Source organism: Eublepharis macularius, chromosome 4 (assembly GCF_028583425.1).
Source record: "Eublepharis macularius isolate TG4126 chromosome 4, MPM_Emac_v1.0, whole genome shotgun sequence".
In the NCBI taxonomy this organism is placed as follows: Eukaryota; Metazoa; Chordata; class Lepidosauria; order Squamata; family Eublepharidae; genus Eublepharis; species Eublepharis macularius.
In genome coordinates this window covers 95,532,270-95,556,306 of record NC_072793.1, presented here as the reverse complement: position 1 = coordinate 95,556,306, position 24,037 = coordinate 95,532,270, and the positions used below count along the sequence as shown (strand labels likewise).

At 41.5% G+C, this 24,037-nt stretch overlaps 1 protein-coding gene across 1 annotated transcript; it reads right to left on the bottom strand.

Moving 5' to 3' along the window:
* Positions 1 to 2,645: 2,645 nt before the first annotated feature.
* Positions 2,646 to 24,037, bottom strand: RBM5 (RNA binding motif protein 5). The gene is made up of 25 exons (XM_054977789.1): positions 23,933 to 24,037; positions 23,052 to 23,109; positions 21,902 to 22,112; positions 21,328 to 21,489; positions 19,374 to 19,443; positions 18,845 to 18,918; positions 16,645 to 16,728; positions 11,585 to 11,645; positions 11,376 to 11,441; positions 10,418 to 10,578; positions 9,886 to 9,983; positions 9,573 to 9,660; positions 9,388 to 9,465; positions 9,214 to 9,277; positions 8,677 to 8,765; positions 8,187 to 8,265; positions 7,628 to 7,719; positions 6,746 to 6,904; positions 6,243 to 6,389; positions 6,079 to 6,150; positions 5,294 to 5,473; positions 4,722 to 4,796; positions 4,183 to 4,280; positions 3,969 to 4,098; positions 2,646 to 3,277 (listed from the first exon to the last, which is right to left on the bottom strand). The coding sequence occupies exons 2-25, from the start codon at positions 23,066 to 23,068 to the stop codon at positions 3,152 to 3,154; spliced, it is 2,481 nt and encodes an 826-aa protein (XP_054833764.1). The 5' UTR covers positions 23,069 to 23,109; positions 23,933 to 24,037; the 3' UTR covers positions 2,646 to 3,151.

Below are 24,037 nucleotides of genomic sequence, written 5' to 3'. Positions count from 1 at the left end.
TTTGAGGGGCAGGCAGGGCTGGAGGAGGCGGAGAAAGGAGGCGGCAGCTCCGGCCTTCCCCACTACCCCGCAGGTTCGGGCGGCAGCATGGTGGTGGCAGAGGAGTTGGCTGGCTCCAGGCTGCACTGCCTTGTGCTGCTGCTGCGGCCCACTGCCCAGCTGATGACCCTCCCACCAACAGGTAAGTGGGTGGGGGTTGGAGGGGTCTCCCCAGAGTTGGGGGGGTAGAGGGGTTGCCCCAGGGAGGGGGCGTGGTAGGGAGTTCCCCCTCTTGCTTCAGTATGCTCCAAATCTTCACGGAACGTACCAAAGCAATTCCCAAACCCTGAATCCGAAGCAGCTTGCTGCTTCAGATTTGGGGGTATTCCGAATCCGTTTCCCGCTTCGGGTTTAGCGGGAATACCGAATCTCCCCACCCCTGCACAGCCCTACTTGGAAGTGGCCTGGAACTGCAGGGATAAATCATTAACAAGCGCTCTATCATTCCATGTCAAATTTCTGTTGCTGGAAGGAGGTTCCATTCTCAGGCACAGCCTTGGCTAGTTGGCTCAGATTTAATCTTAGTAGTTTGTAACACATGCCCACTGTTGAATATCCTGCACTAAGTGTATGTAGACATGTGTCTATGCTATTAATTGCATTTATAACCCACCTTCATTCCAGTGATCTGGACAGCATCGTTTCCCGTTTAGCTTTAGTCTGACAAGTGTACGAGCATCTAGGTCAAGTTCCACTTGAGATTTTGAAACTTAGTTCAAGCCATCCCTCTTTCTCTTTAGCAGATGGATATAGGACAGGCGCTACTTAAGAAGTTACCAGTCTCACAGATCACACCAACAGCTACAGTTGGCTGTTTGAAACCCATGCCCTGAGCCTGTCTGACGGGGAGGGCTGTCTAGAAGTGTAATATAATAATAATAATAATAATAATAATAATAATAATGCCAAGTGAGGAGGAAACCATCTGAAGCTACATTTTGGTCTTTGGATTTGTCTTTTATAACCTGGCTGCACATAAACGTTTGTAGAAAACTGTGAGATAAGCTCAGACCTAAACATGACATTTTCACTTAATATCCAATGGACACACATCCACAGCCAGTACATCACTACCATATTTGGGTTGGGGGGGGGGGGGTTGACTTCCACCACTCCACTAACCTAAATGCTGCTCCTTCCTCTGGCAGAAGAGAATCTTCCTTCTGAGGACTCCTTTCTCCAGAGAAAACTCAACACTTAAAAATCAAGCAAGCAAAGCACTCCCATCTACCAACCAATTGGCTACTGCATACCGTGAAGTAGCAGCAAATCAGTCACATTCTTTAACTGTGAGGCACCTGGAGGAAACTAACTTTTTTAAAGCACTTTTTTCTAGTTAAAAAGAAACTTTTCTGAAGGAAATGTCATGCAAAGAACCCCAACTAGTGCTTTACTTCTGAGCTCTGCAGCCTTTTGAGGGAGTAAACCCATGTGATATGTAATACAAGCAGGGATTTTCAGGAATATCCATCCTAACTTTTGATGCCTTTTCACAACTGCACAATGACAGCAAGAGGAGCATGAAGGAGATGACTGAATGATAATCTAAGTGAGCAAGGATGTTCAAGTACCCCTATATATGAACTGCAATTTGCTATCATACTGCATGCAGGACCCTGAAGTCTCAAAGTACCTGTTGAATAATAAACATTAGATCAATGTATACGGGCTCCCTCTCTGCAGGTATTGTTCCAAACCAGGGTATTTATCAGAAGACAGCCTAGTAGAAATTTGGAGCAGTGCCTAATAATCTCAGTAAAAAATCTTTGTCTTTTTTTCCCCTGTAGTGTCCCACAGCTGCACCCACTGCCACCTATCCTGACCAGTGCTGCTTCCCCCCCAAAAACATATTTTTTTTCAAAGCTAAAGCTGTTAGGACAAGATTAAGAATGCACTGTGATTCAAGAAGTCCCTGCTTCTATCTAGCCGCTGCTATCAATTCATTAGGCGACTTCACATAAGACACCCCTCTCATTCTCAGCCACCCACGTGCAACATGGGGATGACAAAAAGACTTTTTTCAAAATGAGGTGAATGAATTTTTTTACCCAAGTCTTTATACTGTTTTGTCTTTTTAATAATTGAATTTATATACTACCCTTCAGGACAACTTTGCACCTACTCAGAATGGATTACAAAGCATGTTATCCTCCTCCTCCTTACAACTATCACCCTGTGAGGAGGGTGGGGCTGAGAGAGTTCTAAGACCGACCCAAGGTCGCACAGCTGGCTTCAAGCGGAGGAGTGGGTAATCAAAACCAGTTCTCCAAATTAGAATTCTGTAGCTCTTAACCATTACACCAAACTGGATTATCTCTGAATATATGGATGCTCAGCATCATAGTTCTATCCTACTCTATCCCCAGTATGTGCAAGACCTTCAAAACAGCAATACTGAGGCTACAGGATTTGCAGGGGCAAAGTAGCATGAGAACTCAAGGAGCTCCAGACAACATCCACCTCGCCCTTCTTGGACCAGCATCACGTCTGTAGGTATTAAAAATTCCATTTATGGATGAGCAGTACTTGCCCCCATCCCAGTTGGTTTTACTTCATTTTGACTGTAAAACTTTGAACAGAATTTTCCTAGAGAAGCAACATATAAATTCTTTAAATTAGAAACAGATTTTGGTTTCGGCTTTTATTTCTTTTTGAAAGAAGCCTGAACTGGCATCCAGAATCAAAATTTTCAAAAAGTCTATACAAAGACATATACAAAATGTACAGGAAAGTTTTGCCAAAATGGGAAACAATACAAAGTAGGCAGAGAGAGTGTCAAGTCACATTAACACTTTAACTGCTCCAGAAGACAGGAGTGGTTTTTAAGACTACACAAACCTCTGAACACAACATATTAATTTACAGTATATACAAAAATGCATAAAGATGCAGCACGCCCTCTTCACCTAGAAATGTTCTTCCAACAGGAAGCTGGACTGCTTTGCTTTCTATGCTTCACAGTGGAAGAAAAGGAAAACCTGGAATGGAAATGGTTAACCACAATTTATAACGGAAACACTTCAATGCCTCTGAGGCAATAAGGTTTTTAACAGTCAATTCAGAAGAATGAAGAAATGTTTCAATCCTCATAAACTTCCAAGATGGATGGACGTTATTCCATTTCAGTGAATCGGGCAAACATAGCTTTCCGTACAGCATCTTTGTAGGAGTCTGCAGTGGAGACACCGTAAGAACTACCCTTTGCTCCTAGTCCAGCCCCTCTCATTCTCACTTGAGCCTGCAAAGGAAACCAGGCCTTTTAGCAGCTTGAAAGAAGCAAAAAAATGTTATACCATGATTAAAACAGAATTATTGCCTATATCAGATGTTCTAAAATCAGAGGAAGAACATTATTTAACCCCAACATTAACCACGCAACTGTAATCAGTTACCCTCCTCCCTTTTAAAACTCATTGACTTCACTGGCCTTAGAACGTGTAACTGTTTAGGATTACACTGTCACTTAACTACTAAATTGACATATGTGTTGAACTGTTTCCTAAACAACACTTTCATTAGTTTTTTATAAGCTATCTGGAACTGTAGAGCATAATACATTGTATACTGTCAAGGTATCATTTAGATGAAGAATGGGCCTAGCACCTTGTTTCTACAAGCATATCCATGAAAAGCTCTGGGTAGCCGTGAAAGTTTACACTCCATGCCTATCAGTGATATTGTAAACTGCCACTTGCAGAAGAATCCCAATTTACATGTAAGGGGGAACAATTCTACAAATTCTCACAGGTGATTAAGAGTGCCAGATTGTAACAGCAGCTTCAGAGAAACAACACATTACAGCAGTTAACTTTTATCTGGAGACTGACAGGTCTTCTTCACTGTCCAACACTATTAAAAGTAGACATCTGAAAACAGTTAAGACTGAAATGCATTCAGACCTTTCTCCAAGTAACCTTACTCATTCTTACCTCAATAGGAGCAGTGATGCCTTGGCATTTCCTTCCTAATCCTGAGCCTTCCCTCCACCCCATGGCCTGAAGCATTTTGTTGCCAATATTGCTATGGTCAATACCATCTTTAGTGGGCTGCTCATAATTCCTACAAAAAAGTAACACAGTTAAGACAAGAACAAAATTTCCCAAATTTTCCTAACAGTAATTATAACGTATTTCAAATACATACACAGTGCCAGCATCAAACACTTTTTTCCGCTTTGGCTCTGGAGGCTCTGGAATGCCATACTTCTCACGGCGTTCAGCTGCTCTGTCTCTGTATTTCATCTGAAATTAGATCAAGTCCATTAACCTTTTGTCACTGTAAGCTCTGATACAATGTAGCAACATATTACCCAGAAAAAATAGGGGCAAGGCATGCAACTAATTAGCCAAGCAGGATACAGCACAGTATGCATACTGCTTCCACTCTGATGCTACTGGAATTTATTTTTTTTTATACCAAGGCTTTCAGGTATTAACAGTAGTGAATGAAAAACAGACACCACAGAAAATTTTGATTCTAGCTGCCACAGAAGACATGTGGCAGTTATTCATCGGTATCTGAAAGCATGGAGTTAGTTCACCAAAATCTCTATTAGCTCTGATTCAAGTATCAAAATAGTGGCAACTCTGTGAATTCCCCACAAAGCAGGTTGCAACATCAATTTATACCACACTATTGCTTAGTGGCTGAAGACCACCTTTAATTTTTCTTTTGCTACTTACCTCTCTCTCACGCATTTCCAAAGCTTCAAGTTCTTGTTCTGACAGTCTAGACCGCCTGTAGATGTCCATGTTTTGCTTTACATGAAAAACAGTATGTGAATAATTTAATAATCAAAACTGAGCAAACAGTATAATTTTACAAAGGTAGCAATTTATAGCCTACTAGTGTATAACAAGGCTAGCATTCAGTAGTTTCAGAAACATGTATCCCAGGTTATTGCCCAATCCAACATCTTTGCTGATACTTTACAACTACAAATCTAAGGAGTGCCTTATTAGGAGACTTCTTGGTAGATCCTGCATACACTGCCTTGAGTTCCATGACAGTATACAATTGTAAATTAAAAATCTCTTAAGACATCTAGAATAATGGAAACAAAACTGAGAAACTATTTTACCTATATAAAGATAATGACATTTATTCCACTTGAGCTGTACTACTGTGTCATTCTAACAAGTTTTCTACATTCCCTTTGCTCTCACAGCTAAAGGGATAAACTGATTTAAAGCTCTATACCACACCACTAAAATTCTGCAACACTAACTTTATGAAAACTGATCAAACAGGCTACCTTGTGTAAATCGGAGAGCTGTTGGTGCCTTACTAGAGCGTCTTTATTTGGAAACTGCCTTCTACATAACAAACAGGCCAATTTTTTCCAATCTGTTAACTTTTCTTCCTCACACTCCAGTCTTTCCAGGAAATCCTCTTCATTATCACTGTCTCCGCTATAAGCAGCCACCAATCCACGCTGGAAAAAAAGCAGTGGCAAGACTGAGTACAGTAGCAAAATATACTGCGTATAGATGACAGTATCAAATACACAAAATTGCACAGTATACAGAGGGAAAGTTTATTCAGGGAGCCTGCAAGTGCTCCTTACACTTTCCAAATAGATGGAGACAGAGTACTGCTAATGCACTACTGCACTTGCCTGAAATAGACCCTTAATCTGTAAATACTGACAGTATTACTAGGACTAGAACCCTTCCCGATATTCTACAAAAAGAACATTACTCAAGTTAACTACTAAGTAAGAGAAAATCAGCCATTAAGAGAAAATGGTAGAGGTCTTGCTCACTAAGACTCTTCAGAAGGGTTATAGCCCATCATGACCTTTTACAACTCCAGAGATAAGAGGGCAAAACAGACACCTATTTCTGGCATCTCTCTGTCCCAAATACTTGTCAGACTGACCATTATGAGAGAAGGAAAAAATTCTTGGGTGCCAAGTTACAACCCTGGCCAAAACACAATTGTCTGCCAATGTTTACTTCTTGAGATTATGAATTCACCAAAAGGCAGGCACACTGAGCAATCTTGAAAAGAAGTCTACATAGGCTATTTTACACTTACTTTGAGTGGGTTATCATCTTCTCCATTCTTTATCACCTCAGTCATTATCTGCTGTCTTTCAGACAAGGTGCCCTGGAATAATAACACACTCATGAGCCAAAAGGTTGCACACCTGGGGGAAGGGCTCTCTTGCACATCGAACACTCTTGTTAATCACAATCTACCTTTTTCTCGAACAGAGCAAAACCAGCATCAGCTGCTGCAGACTCTCTTCTTTCTTCCTCCCTCACGTTCAGAGGCTGGAAACTATTCTTGAAATTCTCCTTCTGTTTGTTTAAGCTCTTGGCCCAACGTTCCATATCTTTAGCAATCTGAACAGGAAAAATACTTTAATCAGCTATTTTTCTACATAATATTACAAGACTATGCTTCATAATAGTGGAATTGTAACACCTGGATACAAATCAATTTCATCTTTTCCTTTCACATAACTGACACGTAACTGCTAATTATGTCAAATGAAATCAAACTCCAGCGTGAAAATGCCTGCATTTGGAAATCTTCAAAGCCAGCTGATTTACAATATTTCTTAGCTCCAGCACACAGATCTCCACTGAATTAGGGATACTTGGACCATCAATCCATGGGTGTTAAACTCTTTGGAAAACTGGATATTTTAATCACATACTCTTTTGTAACTTTTTAAAGCCACCAACTTTAACGTCACCTGTTGGGCTGTTTTGCTCTTGGGTTTCTCTTTCTTTTCTTTCCCTTCTTTGGTTGAAGGTGCATTTTGTTGGTATGCTGTTCCTTCTGCTGCAGGTAGGTAAGTCTCTTTCTCGCCATCCCAGTAAAGATACTGTTGTGTTACTGCATTGTAATAGTACTAAAAGAAATAAAGATACCTTTCATGTTCATAAGCAAACCAACAGTCAAGAAAGCTACTACAACTTGTAAACTATTTACAAAACTAGGACACAATTTTCAGAATTAGTCGCTATATCTAGAGAATAAAATGGGTACACAATTATGTGCAATTTCCTATGCAGTTTCAAAATTGTGGCAAAGAATGCCAAATCTAATAGGACAATCAGACAACCAAGACCTAATGATCAAAAAGCTACAAGGCAGCCTCAGCCACACAAATCCATACAAATGCCAATATATCAGACTGTTGGTCTCTCTATGTGAGGATTGCCTGGTTTTGTCCAAGACCTTAGTGAAGAGGTCATTTCCAATTCCCACTAGGTAGACTCTGACAGTTCCATGATCCAGGAGTCCTTCAAGACTCAATACAGAAAATATTTTTTTTTCAGTTAGAACAGCCAGAAGAATTCTTTCTGCCCAGGAGTTTGGATCATAACACAGCAATGATGATTCAGGTAAGGTAAGACAGCTACTCCTGCCTTGTTCATATAAGAGCTAATAATAATGTACCCTGCTCCTTCCATGCACCTCCCTTCCCACATCTCCTTTCAGCAACACCTTTTCCTTTTGTTTAGACTCTTAAACATCTCTCCCACCCCAGACAATGAAGCTATTGCAGAAGTCTCTTTGGTGACCCAAGGCTTTAAAAAAAAAATCCAACAGCCAAGAGAATTCTGTTTACCTGGGAGTTTGGATCATAATAGAGCCCTGTCACAGGATCATAATAGAAACCTGATGATTCATCATATTGATATGTAGAAGTGTCTGGGATGGCTGTAAAATGACAGTGTGCGCTATTACCAAAGTACTCATATTATGTATTATTTACTAACAAATAAGAAAACATCTGGAATCACAGTAGTGAAAGACATCAGAGCAGTTGTTCTGACCAACATCATCTTGCTGGATGAATACGCTTGGCCTGGTGAGAAGCAGCTAGCAAAGTCTGGGAGACATTCAGCAGATAATTAGGAATGCTGCTTTCCTATAAGGCCTGAGGAGCAGACATTGCCTTACTTAAGATGATGTTAGTTAAGTATTCTAATATCCTGCTCCTTCTAAGCCTGCTTCCCCAAGACAACAAAGCTATCATATAGGAGTCCTGCATAGAGAGAAATAGTTAATTTGATCCACAAGCAGCTTTCGTCCTAAGAATGTATGCACCCCCCCCCCACCCAATGCGATACATTCCTACCAAATGACATGCTATTTAAGAACTAGTAGAAATTAATTTTGCCTACCATACTTGGTCCCAGGGACTACACCAGTTGGAGATGTTGATGGCACTTGGGAACTAGTGCTTGGCTGTGCTGCCTGTGTCTGGGAGGGGGAGAACATTCATTACTGAAAAGTAGCTCAACGCTTTTTGGATTGTATAGATGTAGTGTTTTTTTTTTAACAAGACATTCTCACACACATGTACGTCTGTGCATAAATGAACAAAAAACCACCCCATCAACCTACTAAGGATCCTGGATATAGCCCAATACTTCCTAGTGGCTGCAACTGAGAGGTTCATACACTGGCTGTCTCAGGCTGTGAGTTAAGCACCTGCCTAACGTTATCATAAACGTTATCATACAAACAATAAAAAGGGCTACAGAATGTGAATGTATACAAAAGTAACCAAAATATTGTTAAGTTTTCAATTATGTGAAATGAATAAGAATTCCAAACTAAGCCAAACACTGAAAGAGAAACACTCTGAAACAAAATACATTTTCTATTTACCGGGGATTCAGGTGAGTTACTTCGCTGATTATACAACTGAGGACTCTGGGAAACAACAGCTGCTGTAGTTGTTGCTGAAACTGAAGAGCCTGCCGACAAACAGACCATTAAGAATACAGGGGGGGGGGGGGGGGGAAGGAAATCCTAAGTACGTTTCATTATTCAAACTACAATTCAACTTCCTGAAGTGCATCTGAATGTCCCCAGTGAAATCCTTAAAGAGTATGTTCACAGACATTCTAATTTACACAATCCATTCTACTGCCTGATCTGCTGACTCTGTGAATATGGTCTTTGGGACCTTCCTCTATATTAAGATGGTATACCATTTCTAGGCCCTTGATTATTCACTGCTCTACTGCATGAAGACATTAGAACTTAAACCAGCAGCTACTTTATTCATAGTCTGCCATAGCCAGAACAGATTTGGAGATGGTTGTCAACGGCTCTAAACTTAAACTGGTTCAATTATGCAGAATTTGCTCAATAACACTGACAAGCAGAACTGTACTTGTACTACAAAGAGAAAGCTTTTACCTGATATTGTGGCAGTATCTGCATCCAATGCCCCTCCTTGATTTTGGTAGAATTGTGGATAATCCTGTGAAATTATGTAAGGAATTAAGCAATAAAGTTAGTTTTGTGTTGTATGATGTCAAGGACTCTTGGAGTAGATATGTATGCTCTTTATTATGCCAACATTCATCCTACCTGAGCATACTGGGAATAACCATCCTGTCCTAGCTGGAGGTAACTGAAGTCAACAGAGCTGCCTTCTCCACTCTGAGGCTACAAATGGAAAGTGGTGACTAAGCATCAAATACGACAAAACAACTATGCTATTTAAGTCACTGTAAGAGACCTTCCCTACCACATCTATTTCAGAGATACTCTACCTGCGTGGATGACCACTGGGCTGCAGCAATAGCTGTACTAGCCACAGAGAAAGCACTAACACGATTACCATCCGGAAGAAGCAAATCCCTGAAATAAAGAACGAACAAATACATACACTTTCACCCCTAGATATCAGGGACAGTCAAAACTACCAAGATGACACTGGGTGATAAGTTTTCGTTTCATAAGACTTTCCACAATATTAAAGCAGGAAAACTGCATAACTAATTGCAATTTTTAAATCCTGTTCTATTGTAAGATTTTTGAGAAACTTCTAATACAGAAGAGAAAGACCAATAAATTGTAACTCACTTCCTGGCACTCTTTGCAAAATCCACACCAATTGTTTTGCCATCTATTTTCAGAGGAGGCTGAAGACTCTGCAAAATCTGCAACAGCTGAGAAGCATCCTAAAAAAAAGATTACTTTTATTGTAGCTCAAATTGTCAAGACAGAATTGCATCCAGGGCACTGAAATATACAACCCAAGGGCTGAGAAATGGCATGCATCTTTTGTCTACATAAGATGTTGCTCCTTTCCATAAAGGGAAGGCACAGCCTCACTTAACGATTACTCGTAAGATTCTGAATCTTGAATCTGTCATCACATTTAAAGGAGTGGGCTTGGACCTGCATTAACTTCAATAGAATGTAAACCACGTCTATGGTGTTTCTCAAAAGAATGGACTCCAAAGGCTTTACATTCTATCACCTCTCCAAAGGAACCAGTTAGAACAGTTAGGTGTTGTGCAACTAACTAAACTGGAATACTCCCTAGAAAAGAGAGCGTTCTCCAGGATTAACACAGTATCTGATGTCAAAGTACAATAAAGTACCTCCTTACCATTGCTGAAGACAACTGTACAAAAGCAAAGCCTCTATTCTGCTGGGTCTGTTTGTCTTTGATAAGTCGAATATTATTTACTGCCAGAGAAGCATAGGGTGACAGAGCGGTCATGATTGATTCCACTACTGTGTGAGGAGCTATATTGCGGAGAATAAGAGCTGGAGGAAAAAATAAAACTGTTACAACCACTGCTAAGTGCAGACAAACACAAAAACAGATATTAATATGAATATTTGGGGGGAAACCTTCCAGTACTTTTGTCAAACGCCAGACATGGAGCTATATTTATACCTATATAAAAATAAGTCTCCTTGGCGACTATATGAGTGACTATATCAGTGTACTTAGCATAAGACTAGTTTTAAGTCCATCAAATGACTTGATTTTTTTCCCTACAACTTTTCCTTAGTGTACAAGTGAAGATGGACAGAATAAGCTTTCCATCCAAACTGGAAAACTGAAGAGCAAGGATTAGCCAAATCAAGAAAAAAATTAAAGTGAAAGGCATGGTCACAGGAGGGGAATCACTAAAAAGAGAATTGGGAGGGAAACCTGTGGGTTCAGCTGGAAAGGCAAGAAGAATGACCTCAATGGGAGGGACACACAAGGCAGGTGTACTATAAGACTGTAGCAGAGGCAATTAGGGGGACAAAAACAATGCTGACACTGGAAGGGAAAGTGGGTGAGGAGAGTGCGCCCTCACAGCCATTGCATGATCAAGTCAGAGACCACAAATACCCTTTGCTATAAAAATGTCATGGTTTACACAGCTCCCATGGGACATTAGAGTGCTTGAGCAGCTGGGAATGTGCCCCCCCCTCCTTATAACAGCTTATGAAGAAGCAGCATCTGATTATTATTCTCTAAATAACTTTGATGACACCTTCAATGTTCTCAGGAAACCCTCCATCCCGCCAGCCTAAAAGAGGAAAAGAAACCTTGAGAAATGACTCACTGTCACAATAGTAATCCACAGACTGAACAGCTTCTGCTCCTCCAGGTGGTACCTCCTGCTCCGAATCTTCATCATAAAAGAGGGAAAGTTGCATTTAAGCATACAGTATGTTAACAGACATCTACAGTTCCAGAAAATGAAGGACATGCTGGTTACAAACATCTGGTACAGGAGAGTTCAAACTAAATTATACTTTTATCTGAGCTTACCAAACTTATCTGCTCCACACCGGAAACATTTTAATCGCCTCCTGAAGTTGTAAAGGCAGCACTAAAACACAAAACCAATTTATTACATCTTAATGTACTACTGAAGAATACATCCCAGTTCTACAAATTATTTTCAAGTAACAGAATTAATATTAATTGCACATTATTTAGCACACTTGTGATGCAGATGGTAAATTCACAAAGCCAAAATATGCTGATATGAGTCAGCTTAGTGCACGCTTGGCCTCTAGTGTCCAGGTGCATATAGATGTGACAGAGTGCTCTTCTGTCATCAAGTCAGGACAACTGACTGGATACTGACATTTTAGAATCTTTGAGCTCTCCATACAGGAAAATTTTTAGATCAGTATACAGTTTTATGTATTTTTCAAGATTTAACTTGAGTATCAACCACTTAATAATATGTGTTCTGTAAAACACTAAGAAAACAGTCACATTGGGCTTCAAAAGGAGAAATGAATACCAGTTCGAAGATTATGCCAAAGCAAAGGACACAACAATTAAGCAGAACCTATGTACAGGATACTTAAGAGGGAGAGAACAACTGGGCAATCCTAAGGGGAGGGTTGAAAGCACTCAGGGAGCGGACCAAAGCTTATGTTGCCGTAACTCAGACTTACATGGGTGTAACACCCCCTCCACTAGCAACTGGGAGAGGTGCACCCCTGCCATGGCCTGGCAGTGGCGACCAGGACTGGCAGCTAGATGGAGGCGTGTGACATAATTTCCTGCACTGGCACCGAAGGGCGGGCCAGGAGTTACTCAACTCCCTAAGCCACGCTGGGCCCGGGCACACCCTCTGCAGCAGCAGAAAGTTATGCCACAAAAAAAGGTGGCATAGCCCATAGGTGCCTATCGAACAGGAAAATGCAGGCCCCCCCCCCGCCACACCCATGAGGCCCAGTGGAGCATAGGATGGCGACTACCACAGGGACCAATCCGCATGCACCCTTATGGAGGGCGAGCCCCCCTCTGCATGCTCAATCAGCTCACCAGGAGCCCTATATAACTTCTGGGCGAGGTGCCCATGAACCCAGGTAAGTTGGCAGGCAGCCTGAGGCTCTGCCCAGCTGCCCCCTGCCATGGAGACTTTGAGCGCAAGGTGGGAGAAAGTGCTCACAGTGGTGGGGCACGATCGCACTTGGGGGACTTTGAAGAATCAGGGAGTATTTTGCACTCACTCAAGGGAAGAAGCACCTAGTCCAAAATGTCATACTAACAAACTCCACCCAAGTTTCCTTGCAGGTCATCTGACACCTGAGTCCCAGCTCGTAAAAGGGTGAGGGTGCTCTGACAGGTAAGGAGGCGCTGGGGCAGCAGCTCCCCAGCTCACTTGCCAGCACCAGCTGCCCTTTCTACTCACCTGCACTCTCCTGAACACCAGCCTCTGCAGGTGAGGCTTGCCGGTGTGTGTGTGTGTGGGGGGGGGCAGCAGCTGCCCACGCTGGTCATGAAGGCAGTTGTCCAAGGAACCATCCTTGACACAGCCATTTGAGGTGGGGGGCTCCAGCTTCTCACCTGGGGGCTCTATTCAGATCCCTCAGCTGGACGTCCCCTGGCAGAGGAGGAAGTGCAGCAGCAGGTCAGGGTGACTGGGTTTTCATAACTCCTTGTTGGTGGTGGGTGCTCAACCACTCGACTGTCTCCCTCACAGGATGACCATCCGGAGGCAGATGAGGAGTGATTTTTTGCCAGAGGGGGATGCATCATCTGCCTGTGAGCTGTACCCATGCCAATGGAGCTGCTGCTGCCGCTCCCACCCATGGACACCCTCCCAGAATGTGGCATACTGGGCTGGGGCTTGCACAGGGCTGGGTCCCTTGCCACACGTGTTTCCCTTTCAGGCAGGTCTCAGCCTGTTAGGGAGGCCAAGGAGCATGGCTGTTCCAGCCCCAGGTGATCCTCCACAAATGCCATTCAGGTCCAGCCCAGGGAACAGTTCCCCAAGGCAGCCCACATCTCAACCTCACCTGAGGGCAGGAAAAGGAACAGATTTTGCGGCTCTGACTGCTGCACAAACTGCCATTGCTCCCTTTTCAGCTGAAGGACACTGGCAAGACACATGTCCAGAGAACCTCTTCACCTTTTCCAGTTTAATAAAATATGTTGAAAAACAAACTGCTTGTCTGTTTGCTTCCTTGCCTGATGATGACAGTAGCCCCCGCTCCAACTCCCTGTAGGGATCTTTTCACACATCCTGGGGAATGATTCCTGGCTCAGGGCTGGCAGGATGGGGTGGGCTCTACTGCAAGGAGGAGGAGGTGTCCAGTGGCGCCTTGGGGCCCCATCCAGCTTCCCTGCCCCTTCCCCCCTTAATGTAACTTTAGGCAGTGGGGTGGGAATTCTAGTGTGGCCTGTGTATGTCTGGCGGGGTGGGGGCAGCACCACTGAGGACTCTCATTCTCTGACAGTGTTGCTGGCATCTGGTGAGCCAGGCAGATGACTGCTGCATGTGGGGGGAGGGTTGCTGCCAGGAGGTGGAGAATGTGGAGCGACATCGTGGGATCTCTGGGGCTCTTCCTTGGGGAGGCTGGACCACCCTCCTTTTCGCTGTTTGCAGAGGCAGGGATGAACTTGGAAAATCTGGTGAGCCGGGGGGGGGGGGGGGGTTGGATGGGCCGGGCGCAGTTTCTTTGCTCCTGTAAGCAGTCGGGGCTATCAAGGTCTAACCCACATTCTCGTCACATCTTTGTGATGCAGTGATGTGTTCAAATGGCGCCGCTGCAAGTCCGTGGGCATTTGCCACTCCTATCACTTCCAATGGGCCTTCTGGCCTCTCATGTGGTTTCACTGAAGAACCAGCCCCCACCTCCATCTGCCTCTCTGGGACCTGGGGCTGATTCCAAGTACTGCAGGCTGCAAGTGTGACCGTCACTGGGTCCTGCCATTTTTCTGGTCCCACTGTTCAGGGAGGGGGAAATGTTTCTCACAGCAGCAGGGGTGAGATTTGCAGGCACGTTGAGCTGCAGCTACCTGTCTCACCCTCATTGGAAATGGGGGGTGAATGGGCGAGAGGGTGGGGTGCCCTGTCCGCACCTTCAGTGTTACCTCTGCCCCCATAGGCAGGGATGCCTGCTCTCTGACCGGGGTGTGTGCCTCCCCACTGGCTTCACTGCTGCTTGCCTCTCATGCGCCTGTCAGGGGAGCAGTGTGGCAATAAGCTGTTGTGGGCGAAGCTGTCATGGGAGCTGCGCCTCGCCAAGATTGGGCACTGGCGTGGCTTTCCTGCAAAAGTCCATAGGGAGTTGTGGAGTGGCACCAGGCTTTAGGATTGGGCTGCCCAAGGATTCAAAGGTAATCTTGGAGAAAAATGCAGGGCTGAAGGGACAGATAAGTGTAACCATTAAATGCTTGGATATGATAAGCAGGGTGTGACTGACAATGTCAAAACATTTTTATCCTGACTTTCTTGTTGTTAGATGACAACCTAAAGCAGCATTCAAAGCCAATGAAAGCTAGCAACAAGACACAAAATCAGTTTCACAAAGTTTAAAACTTACAACGGCTCCCCCACTCAATCTGGCACTCAATCCAATGTTCACAGACTCCTCTGAAAAGAACCCAATACTGCCTACAGTACTGGGCCAAACCAGGACCCCTCATCAAACCACTTTAGAGAGGGAAAGCTGCTGCTCCAAAGCAACAGGCCTGGACAGTGATTAAATGGATAGATTTTGAAGAGGAAACCCTGAGATGGTGGGTATGTTCGCATCAGGAGAGGTGGCCCTAAATTGTTTAAGGCTTAACACTAGCTTGTTAAACTGGACTTGGAAGCAAGCAACTAAAACTCCCATCTCTGGGCTCTCACCAACAGGATAGCAGCTGTATCCTATACCAAATGAAGCTTCTAAACTGTTTTTGGAGCAGCTTCATTATTGTGTTGCAGTAATCTAGCACTTAGGTTACAAAAGCATCTATCAGGGTGGCAAGATCAGCAGAATTCATCTGTTATCAGATAGCATAGTTAAAAAACTAAGGCTGATAATTTGTTTTAAACTTAGGACCCATCATCCATCAACATAACGTGATCTGCTTTAACGAAGACTCAAAACTGATGTACCATTCACAAATGTTTATTTTTTTCCATGCACACTATCTGAAACGGAAACACATAACAGCTACTTTTGTAGTAAGAAAACATGACATTACACTGCTCACTCAAGTAGACTACTTGTGTTAGCGGTTTACAGATGTTAATTGTCTGCTCTGGCTCTAAGCAGGACTTGACTGTTTATGCTGAAAGCTTTTGTACAGGCTATCAAGATCCATAGTACTTCCTCAGAACAGTTTTCCTTTAAAAAAAATGCTCATTCAACTTCACATAAGAATCAACTAAGTCTTGACAGACCAAATTCCTAATTAAGAAAATTCACTATGAGGCCTAGAGGCCAAGTGCATTTTTACTTTGTCTATATTATGTAATATCCCAGACCTGCGTGGTTCTCAATACAGGCAGAGAAGATGGAAGTGGTCAGAGACGTCCTAGCCCGATATTCACTATTTCTGAATATAGTATGCCAACCTCACACAAATCTCAAAACCACAATGGCTCTGTACCATCATGTTACAAGACAGTTCTGTAATAGCTATGAGTCAAGCCCTGTTAACTTGGGTAACATTGTCTTTGGACTGCTCTGGAAACAGTAAAGAACAGCAGGCGTTATTGCAGCTGGATCACAACAAGGGAGGGAAAGAATATTAGAATTGAACAGGTTTTGGTTAAGAGCCAAGTCACCATCACTAAACTGTTCTCCACGTCCAATGCTCAAAACTGCTGAAAAGTGTTGTTTCTTCAGTACAAGATAAGGCGTCTCTTTTCTCCAAAAACCAAACTCTGATGCTCCTTCCACCAGACAATTCTCCTTCAATGGCACAACTGTTGCCATTATTTGTATCATACACCATTTTGAATCCGAAGAATTGTAAACTGCACTCGCAGCTAATCCATCTTGAATGGAGATTCTAACAATAATCTTCCCTTAACATAGTCAGTCAAATATAGCTTTATAGGAAGTCTAACTTGCAGAAACATGTCTTACCTTGTTACAAAGCCAGTCTTCAAATTTAGGCCTGGGATTGCTGTAGTGCATGGCAATCTGTTTCCCCTGAATCACCAGTTTTTTCTGTAAAAAAAGCACATTTAGTTATTCCAGTATCACAGCACGTGTGTCCATTTTCCCATGGCAGAGCACACTTCGGAGGATTCAGTGCTCATGAATTAAATGGACAACATATGGGGAGAACGTAGAGGACCAACCACCGCCACCTACACTCTGCCCATCCAATCCTGCAGGGCATGGGCAGCAAGAAAATGGGATGTGCAATAAAAGTAAACAGTATCAGGGAATGTTGATCAAGCTGCCAAAACTAAGCGCTGACATGGAACCAGGAAGTGTCTCAAAGGAGACCGAATCATAATGGCATAGCAACACACGGCTTTTAGAGTATCATTAAGTGACTGCTTCACTTCTTCCCCAACTTCAAACACCCTAAATCTTTAAACCTTCAAACATATGGACTTCTCAGTTGCTTCATGTGCCCCTTTGAAAGTACAATACTCTGTGCAAAGACCCTCAGTATACTTCTTTAAGGCTGACACAGGTCATAAACTGAACACACGTTCAGTATACATTTCTTTCAACTAATTTTCATCAGTACGCATGAAAGCTTGCAAATAGGTTTGTCCTTCAGAAAGTATGTCTTCAAATAACTAGATTGATACTGAAGTTTCGCCAATAGGTTAACACTTCATATGGCTTTCAGTGCCCCTTCAAAATTAGTGAACATAATAAAGGATTAGCTAGTTAAATCTATATGAAGAAGCCAAGTTTCTGAACCTTAAACTCTTTGATTTCTACATATGCAAAATCCCATAACCCCCTTAACTTTTTGCAAGTCTGTTATAACTCTTCCTTCAGAGAGATGCACCTTTAAGTATGTCCAGGGGATGTGTATGTTGTGTTAACATGGCTCACAATTTATCTAAAAGTTACTTTAGAAAACTGAGTTCTAACATTAATGGCTTCAAGAGCACTGAAAGATCTGGCAAAGATTGAGAGTGCAGACCTCATCCTTTACTGCTGGAGAAGGTAAGGCTGAAGGGCTCAGAACTAACTGGAGAATGCACACACAAACGAAATATGTTGGCATATTTACAATACTGTATCATGTTTGTCTGACAGTTTAAAGGCAACAGGGCCACTAGGGAAGCTCAGCTACTTTTCCCTATTACTAGAGAATGTGTGATTATTTGGAGTTTGAAACTGATTCATGAATTTTGATACAGCTTTGTATACATTAAAATTGTGATTCCAATTTCTTAGCAAGCTAATTTGATTTTTCGGCATCGCTGCATTCTATGGCCATTATACAGACAACTTCAAGAATGTAAAGATTTTAATATTAGTTCACTTTAATTGCTGTAATTATTGCACAAAACAAAAAGTTCAAACAGCCATTAAATAAAATAAGGATGTTAAAGTTGAGCACAAGATGATTTTTCAGTTGTAAAACTGCATGACCATTGTATCTTTGCTCTTTATATTTTTACTATCATACACAGCTGTGCGGCTCTAGCTTCACAGCAATTCATCAATCCAATAATTTCATTATGAGAAAGTGATATAATTCAAATCAGGTGCATATCAATATGCTGGAATTATGAGGCATATTAGCTTCATTTAAGATTATTTTTTTTAGTATATGTTTCTCATTCTATGTATCACTTTAATAGCTTTGTAAATGTGTAATATCTTTATACTTAATGTCAGGAAAGTCGTGACTTTTACTAGAGTTGCAAATGTTTTTATATTTAAGTTTTAAAGATTGTATCTTTACAACTAATACTGCCATAAAGCACACTTGTGAATCTGAAATAGTAAGAATTATTTAAAGAATTAATTTTGGTGGGCAACTAAAGTATTATTGTAAAAACAATTCTCCAGGGGTCTAGTTAAATGCTTCAAAAATTATTAAGGTATCTGTGTTATAGCACCATTACTAGTGAACACTTAAAACACAGATGTATGATGGTATTATAAGAGCTTGCCAACAGATCTTTCCAGATTTTCTATATTATTCAGATTTATTTAAAAATTTTAATATACACAAAGCTTTGTGTCTTTAGGAAGTCACGGTTTTGGAATAAACCACTCCTTCAGCTTTTTAGTTATTCCTTTTTAAAAACTGTACAGACTTGTTCCATTTTCAGGAATATCTAGACTTGGTGAGTGAAGCAACCTGATTGGCTTCCATCCAGCTGGTAGCATCTTGAAAGTGATAAAACTCCACGAAGGCGAAACCACGGCTTACACCTAGAGACAGCATTCAGATATAGACGGGATACTTGTGTTAGTCAGTTCCTTTAAAACAGGTGAATCTCTCTCCAACTGCTTCATTACTTCACAACAAAGCAGTTTTATAAATGTGACGTCAACTCTGAATTTGCTTCTTGTTTTGCCATGGCAAGGAAACCAAGCTGCCTCAACAGGCTACATTCCACCTGAATGGGATTCATGTTTAAAAATCATGCAAGAGACTACTAAAATTTAAAAACTGATTTACAGTTGTTACTTACCAATACCTTTTAATATATAAAAACTGATGATTTCTTCTACTACCCTATAGCCTTTCAAAAGGCCAAATTCCTTAACCATGGCAAACCTCTCATTTTGCTTTGTACTTGCAGGTGTGGGGCAGTTTTGAAAACGGTTTTAGGCCTGGGGAAGAGGAAGATCTTGCCAAAAAGAAAAAAAGGTAGAACTCTCACCTGTCTTTCTTTTCATCAGCCTCACATCGGCAGGCCGAGGGCCTTCACAGGATTCAATGATTTCTCGAATCTGTATGCAAGTTTGACAAACCATCATCAGTGAACAAAAATACCAAGCAAAGCAGATAAAGAAAAGGGATAATTATTTCCAAATTCTAATTAGGTATTCACTTTATTACACCAGACCCAATGGAAATCAAACAGACTTTCAAATAAAGTACAAGATCCATCTGAAACTTGTGCAAAAACTAGCAAACATCACAGCCAAAGAGTTCTGGATAAAACCAAGATTTTCCTCCAAAACAGAGGAAATCCTCCCAAAACCAAGCATTTTACAAGACAGCTAGATTGCAGAGGTATGAGATCAGCATGTACCTCACACCATACTGATTTTCACATCTTAAACTCATTCTCCTAAAAAATCTCCTGTCACTGGATACTATTCCATCTAATTATTAAAGTACCTCACAAATACTGGTTTTGATAGCTTGGGGGAGAGTGGCTTTTCTATCAGATTATTTTCCGTACATCGATTTGGTCCTCCAAGTCAAATGAGCACTAAGACAACTGTATATTTCTGTAATGGTCAAATGCCAGATTTTATGAATAAATTACCTGCATCTAGGTAAAGGTGGTCAGTCCCCTGTGCAAGCACCAAAATAATTACTGACACATGGGAGGATGTCACATCACAATGTTTTCTTGGCAGACTTGTTTCAGGGTGGTTTGCCATTGCCTTCCACAGTCATCTACACTTTACCTCCAGGAACCTGGGTACTCATTTTACTGACCTCAGAAGGATGGAAGGATGAGTCAACTTTGAACCGGCTACCTGAACCTGGTTTCCACCAGGATTGAACTCAGGTCATGAGCAGAGCTTGGGCTGCAGTACTGCAGCTTACCACTCTGCGCCACAGGGCTCTAATCTAATGCACTGTTAAATGGCAGACCGTTGTGTAATTCTAAGCAGTCACACTCTCCCAAGCCCATTAATGCCCATGGACCTAAAAGGGTGTAGCTCCATTTAGGCTTGCACTTTTACTATGACAGATCCAATTCAATTGTTCTACAGAACAGGAACAACTGAAGAAAAACAGAAAATTCATAAAAAGATGCTGAATTTCTAGCCAAGCAAGACAATTTAATCCAAAATACGTATTAACAGTATTGTTTCCTTTGAAACTACATCTGTTAGCTGCTCATATGAGCTGCAACTCAGAAGAAGTATGAAGTATACAAAAAGAGAGATGCAAAAGCCAAAAATTCCACCTATGTCATTTTGAACACCTGCAAGTTCTATATAAGTAATACAGAATCAAGATCGGGAAGTGAGAGACTGAAAAACCTATGATGCGTTGTGAGCTTTGATACACCCTGCTTTCTCAGAGCTGGATAATTATAAATTACATAAATACCTTTAACCCAAATATATGGTGGGAATAAATCTGTTAGTAGCTCATATGAACTCCAACTCAGAAGAGGTATAAAGTTTGCACCATAAGCATATCACATTTAAAAATCTACTTTTAGAACTACTGATTTTTAATACACTTTAGGGTATTAAATGGTATTAAATATAAAGTCATAAAACTGAGGAGACTTTCAGAAGAGATTTCAAAGCCTGGATACCAAGACCCCACAGCATAAACAGAAGGCACTTCCTACATATGCATACACAGGATAACCAATACCCTTCCCCTGTTTTTTCTTCCAAACACTGTTTTAGAAACTGGAAGATTCTTCAGTTAGATGAAAGTAATCCAACCCAGGTGAGCAGAAGTGCCTTTCACTTGTTCAGTGAGATTTCTGTATCAAAACCAGAGTAATTAACAGAACCAGAGTAATTAAGATTCACTAATATAGAGAAAGAAAAAAAAAACTTAACAGAAATGTATTACTAAAAAGCTGATGAACTGCAGATACTGCTTAAAGAAGTGATTAACGGTTTACTTACATCATAGTCTGTAACAGTGATAGGGAGCCCACGTAACATAATGGTCTTGCTTTCTTTCTCATCATTAATGTCATTTCTATAGTCATGTTCTCCATAGTCTCCATCAGAATGATACCCATCTTCGGATTTATCACTATTACGTCGCTCACGTTCACGCTCCCTCTGCCAAGCGAGCATGAGCTTCAGCAAGTGTATACAATGCTATATTATAAGACACTTCTATGATACTTTATCAATTAAAAAGGCCATCCTAAGACTCATTAAAACTATTGTCACCTTTGTAAGCTAACATTTATTCATTCCACAGAAATTTTTTGTTCTTTTCTGCAAATCCTAGTTGCATTTGATGATGACAAGATTTTAAGACTGGACAGTTTTTTAAATATTAGTCAAGTAGTAAATATCTAACAAATTGAAATTCTTGGCCGTATTGTGTGATCAATAATCTGAGGCATAATCTAAATAATCAACTGTTGATTAATACGGATGAGTACAAAACTGTTCAATATGCTAACCAAGTATTAGCTTCATACCTTATTCACAACCTATCAAATTATGCACATCTCTTACTTACCTCAGGACTATCATAATCTCTACCATCATAATCTCTGCCATCATAATCTCTGCCATCATAGTCCCTGTAATCATCATATCTGTCGCTTCTGCGTTCCTCGCTGGTTCTTTTATATTCAGAATCACGTCGCCGGCTTCTTGAATCTCGATCATCACGATCATCCCTATCTATAATAGAACCATATCTTCCACTCCGTTCAGTCCTGCTCACACTACGGACACAAAGTTCAAAAAGAGAGACACATCAAAGGTTGTGATTGTGCTCTTCAGTTAAGAGCTTTACACACAACATGAAAGGTTATATCAAAATGCAGCATCTCCAGTCAAACTACATGATACAATTACATCACATTAGCCATTGTACAGGTTATTACTGTAGGAGTACAGGACTGAGTTCTGTACGCAAATCTTTTTAAATTAAAGCTATTGCATGCCATTAGGAGTGATGATGTTAAGGCACAGGGTGGCATAAGTAATTTATGTCACTAGAGCAAATCTGGGTGAATATCTCTATACAGTGTGACTTATTTAGGGGCAACTCACTAACTGATAAAAGTTTCTTTCAAACATAAGTGCGCTCTACAGTCCAAAGGTTTAAGAAATAGCATAACGTATTTTTAATGTAATTTGTTTTATTAATTTACCACAATACAAACTATAGCTTCAGTCCTGACCTTCTACATCTGAGGAATTGGGGGAGCAACTATTTTTCATGATCCCCCCCCCCCCCGCACACTGCTGATACTCCATTGCCATGTTACTCTTAGAAATCCAGTTTCAAGTAGAGGGAACACAGCAACCTGCTGTGGGAAGGGCAGGAGGGAAAGTTTTCCTTCATCCTGTGTGGCTCTACCTATGTGAGATAGAATCCATCTTTTTATTCACAATCGACCTTTTTTACTGAGATCAATAAGGATAGCATCTGTTAAGCTAAGGACTACCTTCCACTTTTAGTAAGCATAATAGTGTTTTCTAAGGATACATATGTCAATGTCACTGAATAATTTATATTTATCTCAGTAAGCCAAAAGCCACAGCATTCACAGACCAGATATATATACTTCAGCAGCAAAATGTATTAACAGTGAGCTACCTTGTATTAACCACTGCAACTACAATCTAGCATTACATAAAAGTCAATTATTTCATACCGTTTGTCCGAACCCATGGTTTGTTTGCCTTTGGCTTCCAGTAGATCAGGAGAAGTGTCTAAAAAACAAGGTGGGGAGTGGTAATCAATCGATGCTGGCATCATTTTTAAAGTACAGACTGCAAGGATTCATTGCTCTACCGCATCCCACCTCCATTCATTTACTATTAGGGAGCAGCACTAACAAAAATTAAACAACAACATACCTGCAGCTGAAAATAGTCTCCATTACCTTAATCTAAATGCAACTACTTAAAAAAATAAACAGCAACTGTTTACTCAATCACTTTTGTGATCAGAATTGTGAATTGAAACGCCGACTATAAGTAGCCCCAAAACAGCCCAGATACCCCCTTGAACAGCAGTAATTCAGTCTGCGACAGATGGGGTATGAAACAGGACAACGGCAGCACCTCCTAGTTATCTATAGAAAGCTGATGTTGAGAAGGCGGCATAATGGCGTCTGGCACGCCGCAGTATCCGGGATCAACGCAGAACGCTGCCACACCTGCCACTGCCAGTAACGAGCGTTATCTTCAAGGTCAATTTTCAAGCCCAATCTGCTTTAACTAAGGGGAAAGGAGAATTAGAGATAGGGAGCAAGCTATGATGCCCTAGAGACAGTCGCCTCCTTTATCTTTTGGGGTACCTAGACCCCCTAATTACCGAAACCTCAGTCTGTAGAAAATGGACCCTCAACAACCCCTAATCTGCACAATGCTACACTCTGTACTAATCTCCGAGTCGTAACAGTGGCAAAGTCTACGACGGTATCTTACAAGGGAATCGAATGCCCTCGTATTACTGAACGCCACGGCCAGGATTCTTCGCCTTGTCTGTATAAATTTCTCCGCTTCTAAACTCCCAGGAATTGAAACTTACCGGGAAGGGGAAACGGGAGGGAAGGAATCTTGCTACAGCAGCCTCAACGACAGCCGCCACAGCGTCTCTCAACCACCGTAAAATGGCGCCGAAGCAGACCTCTTC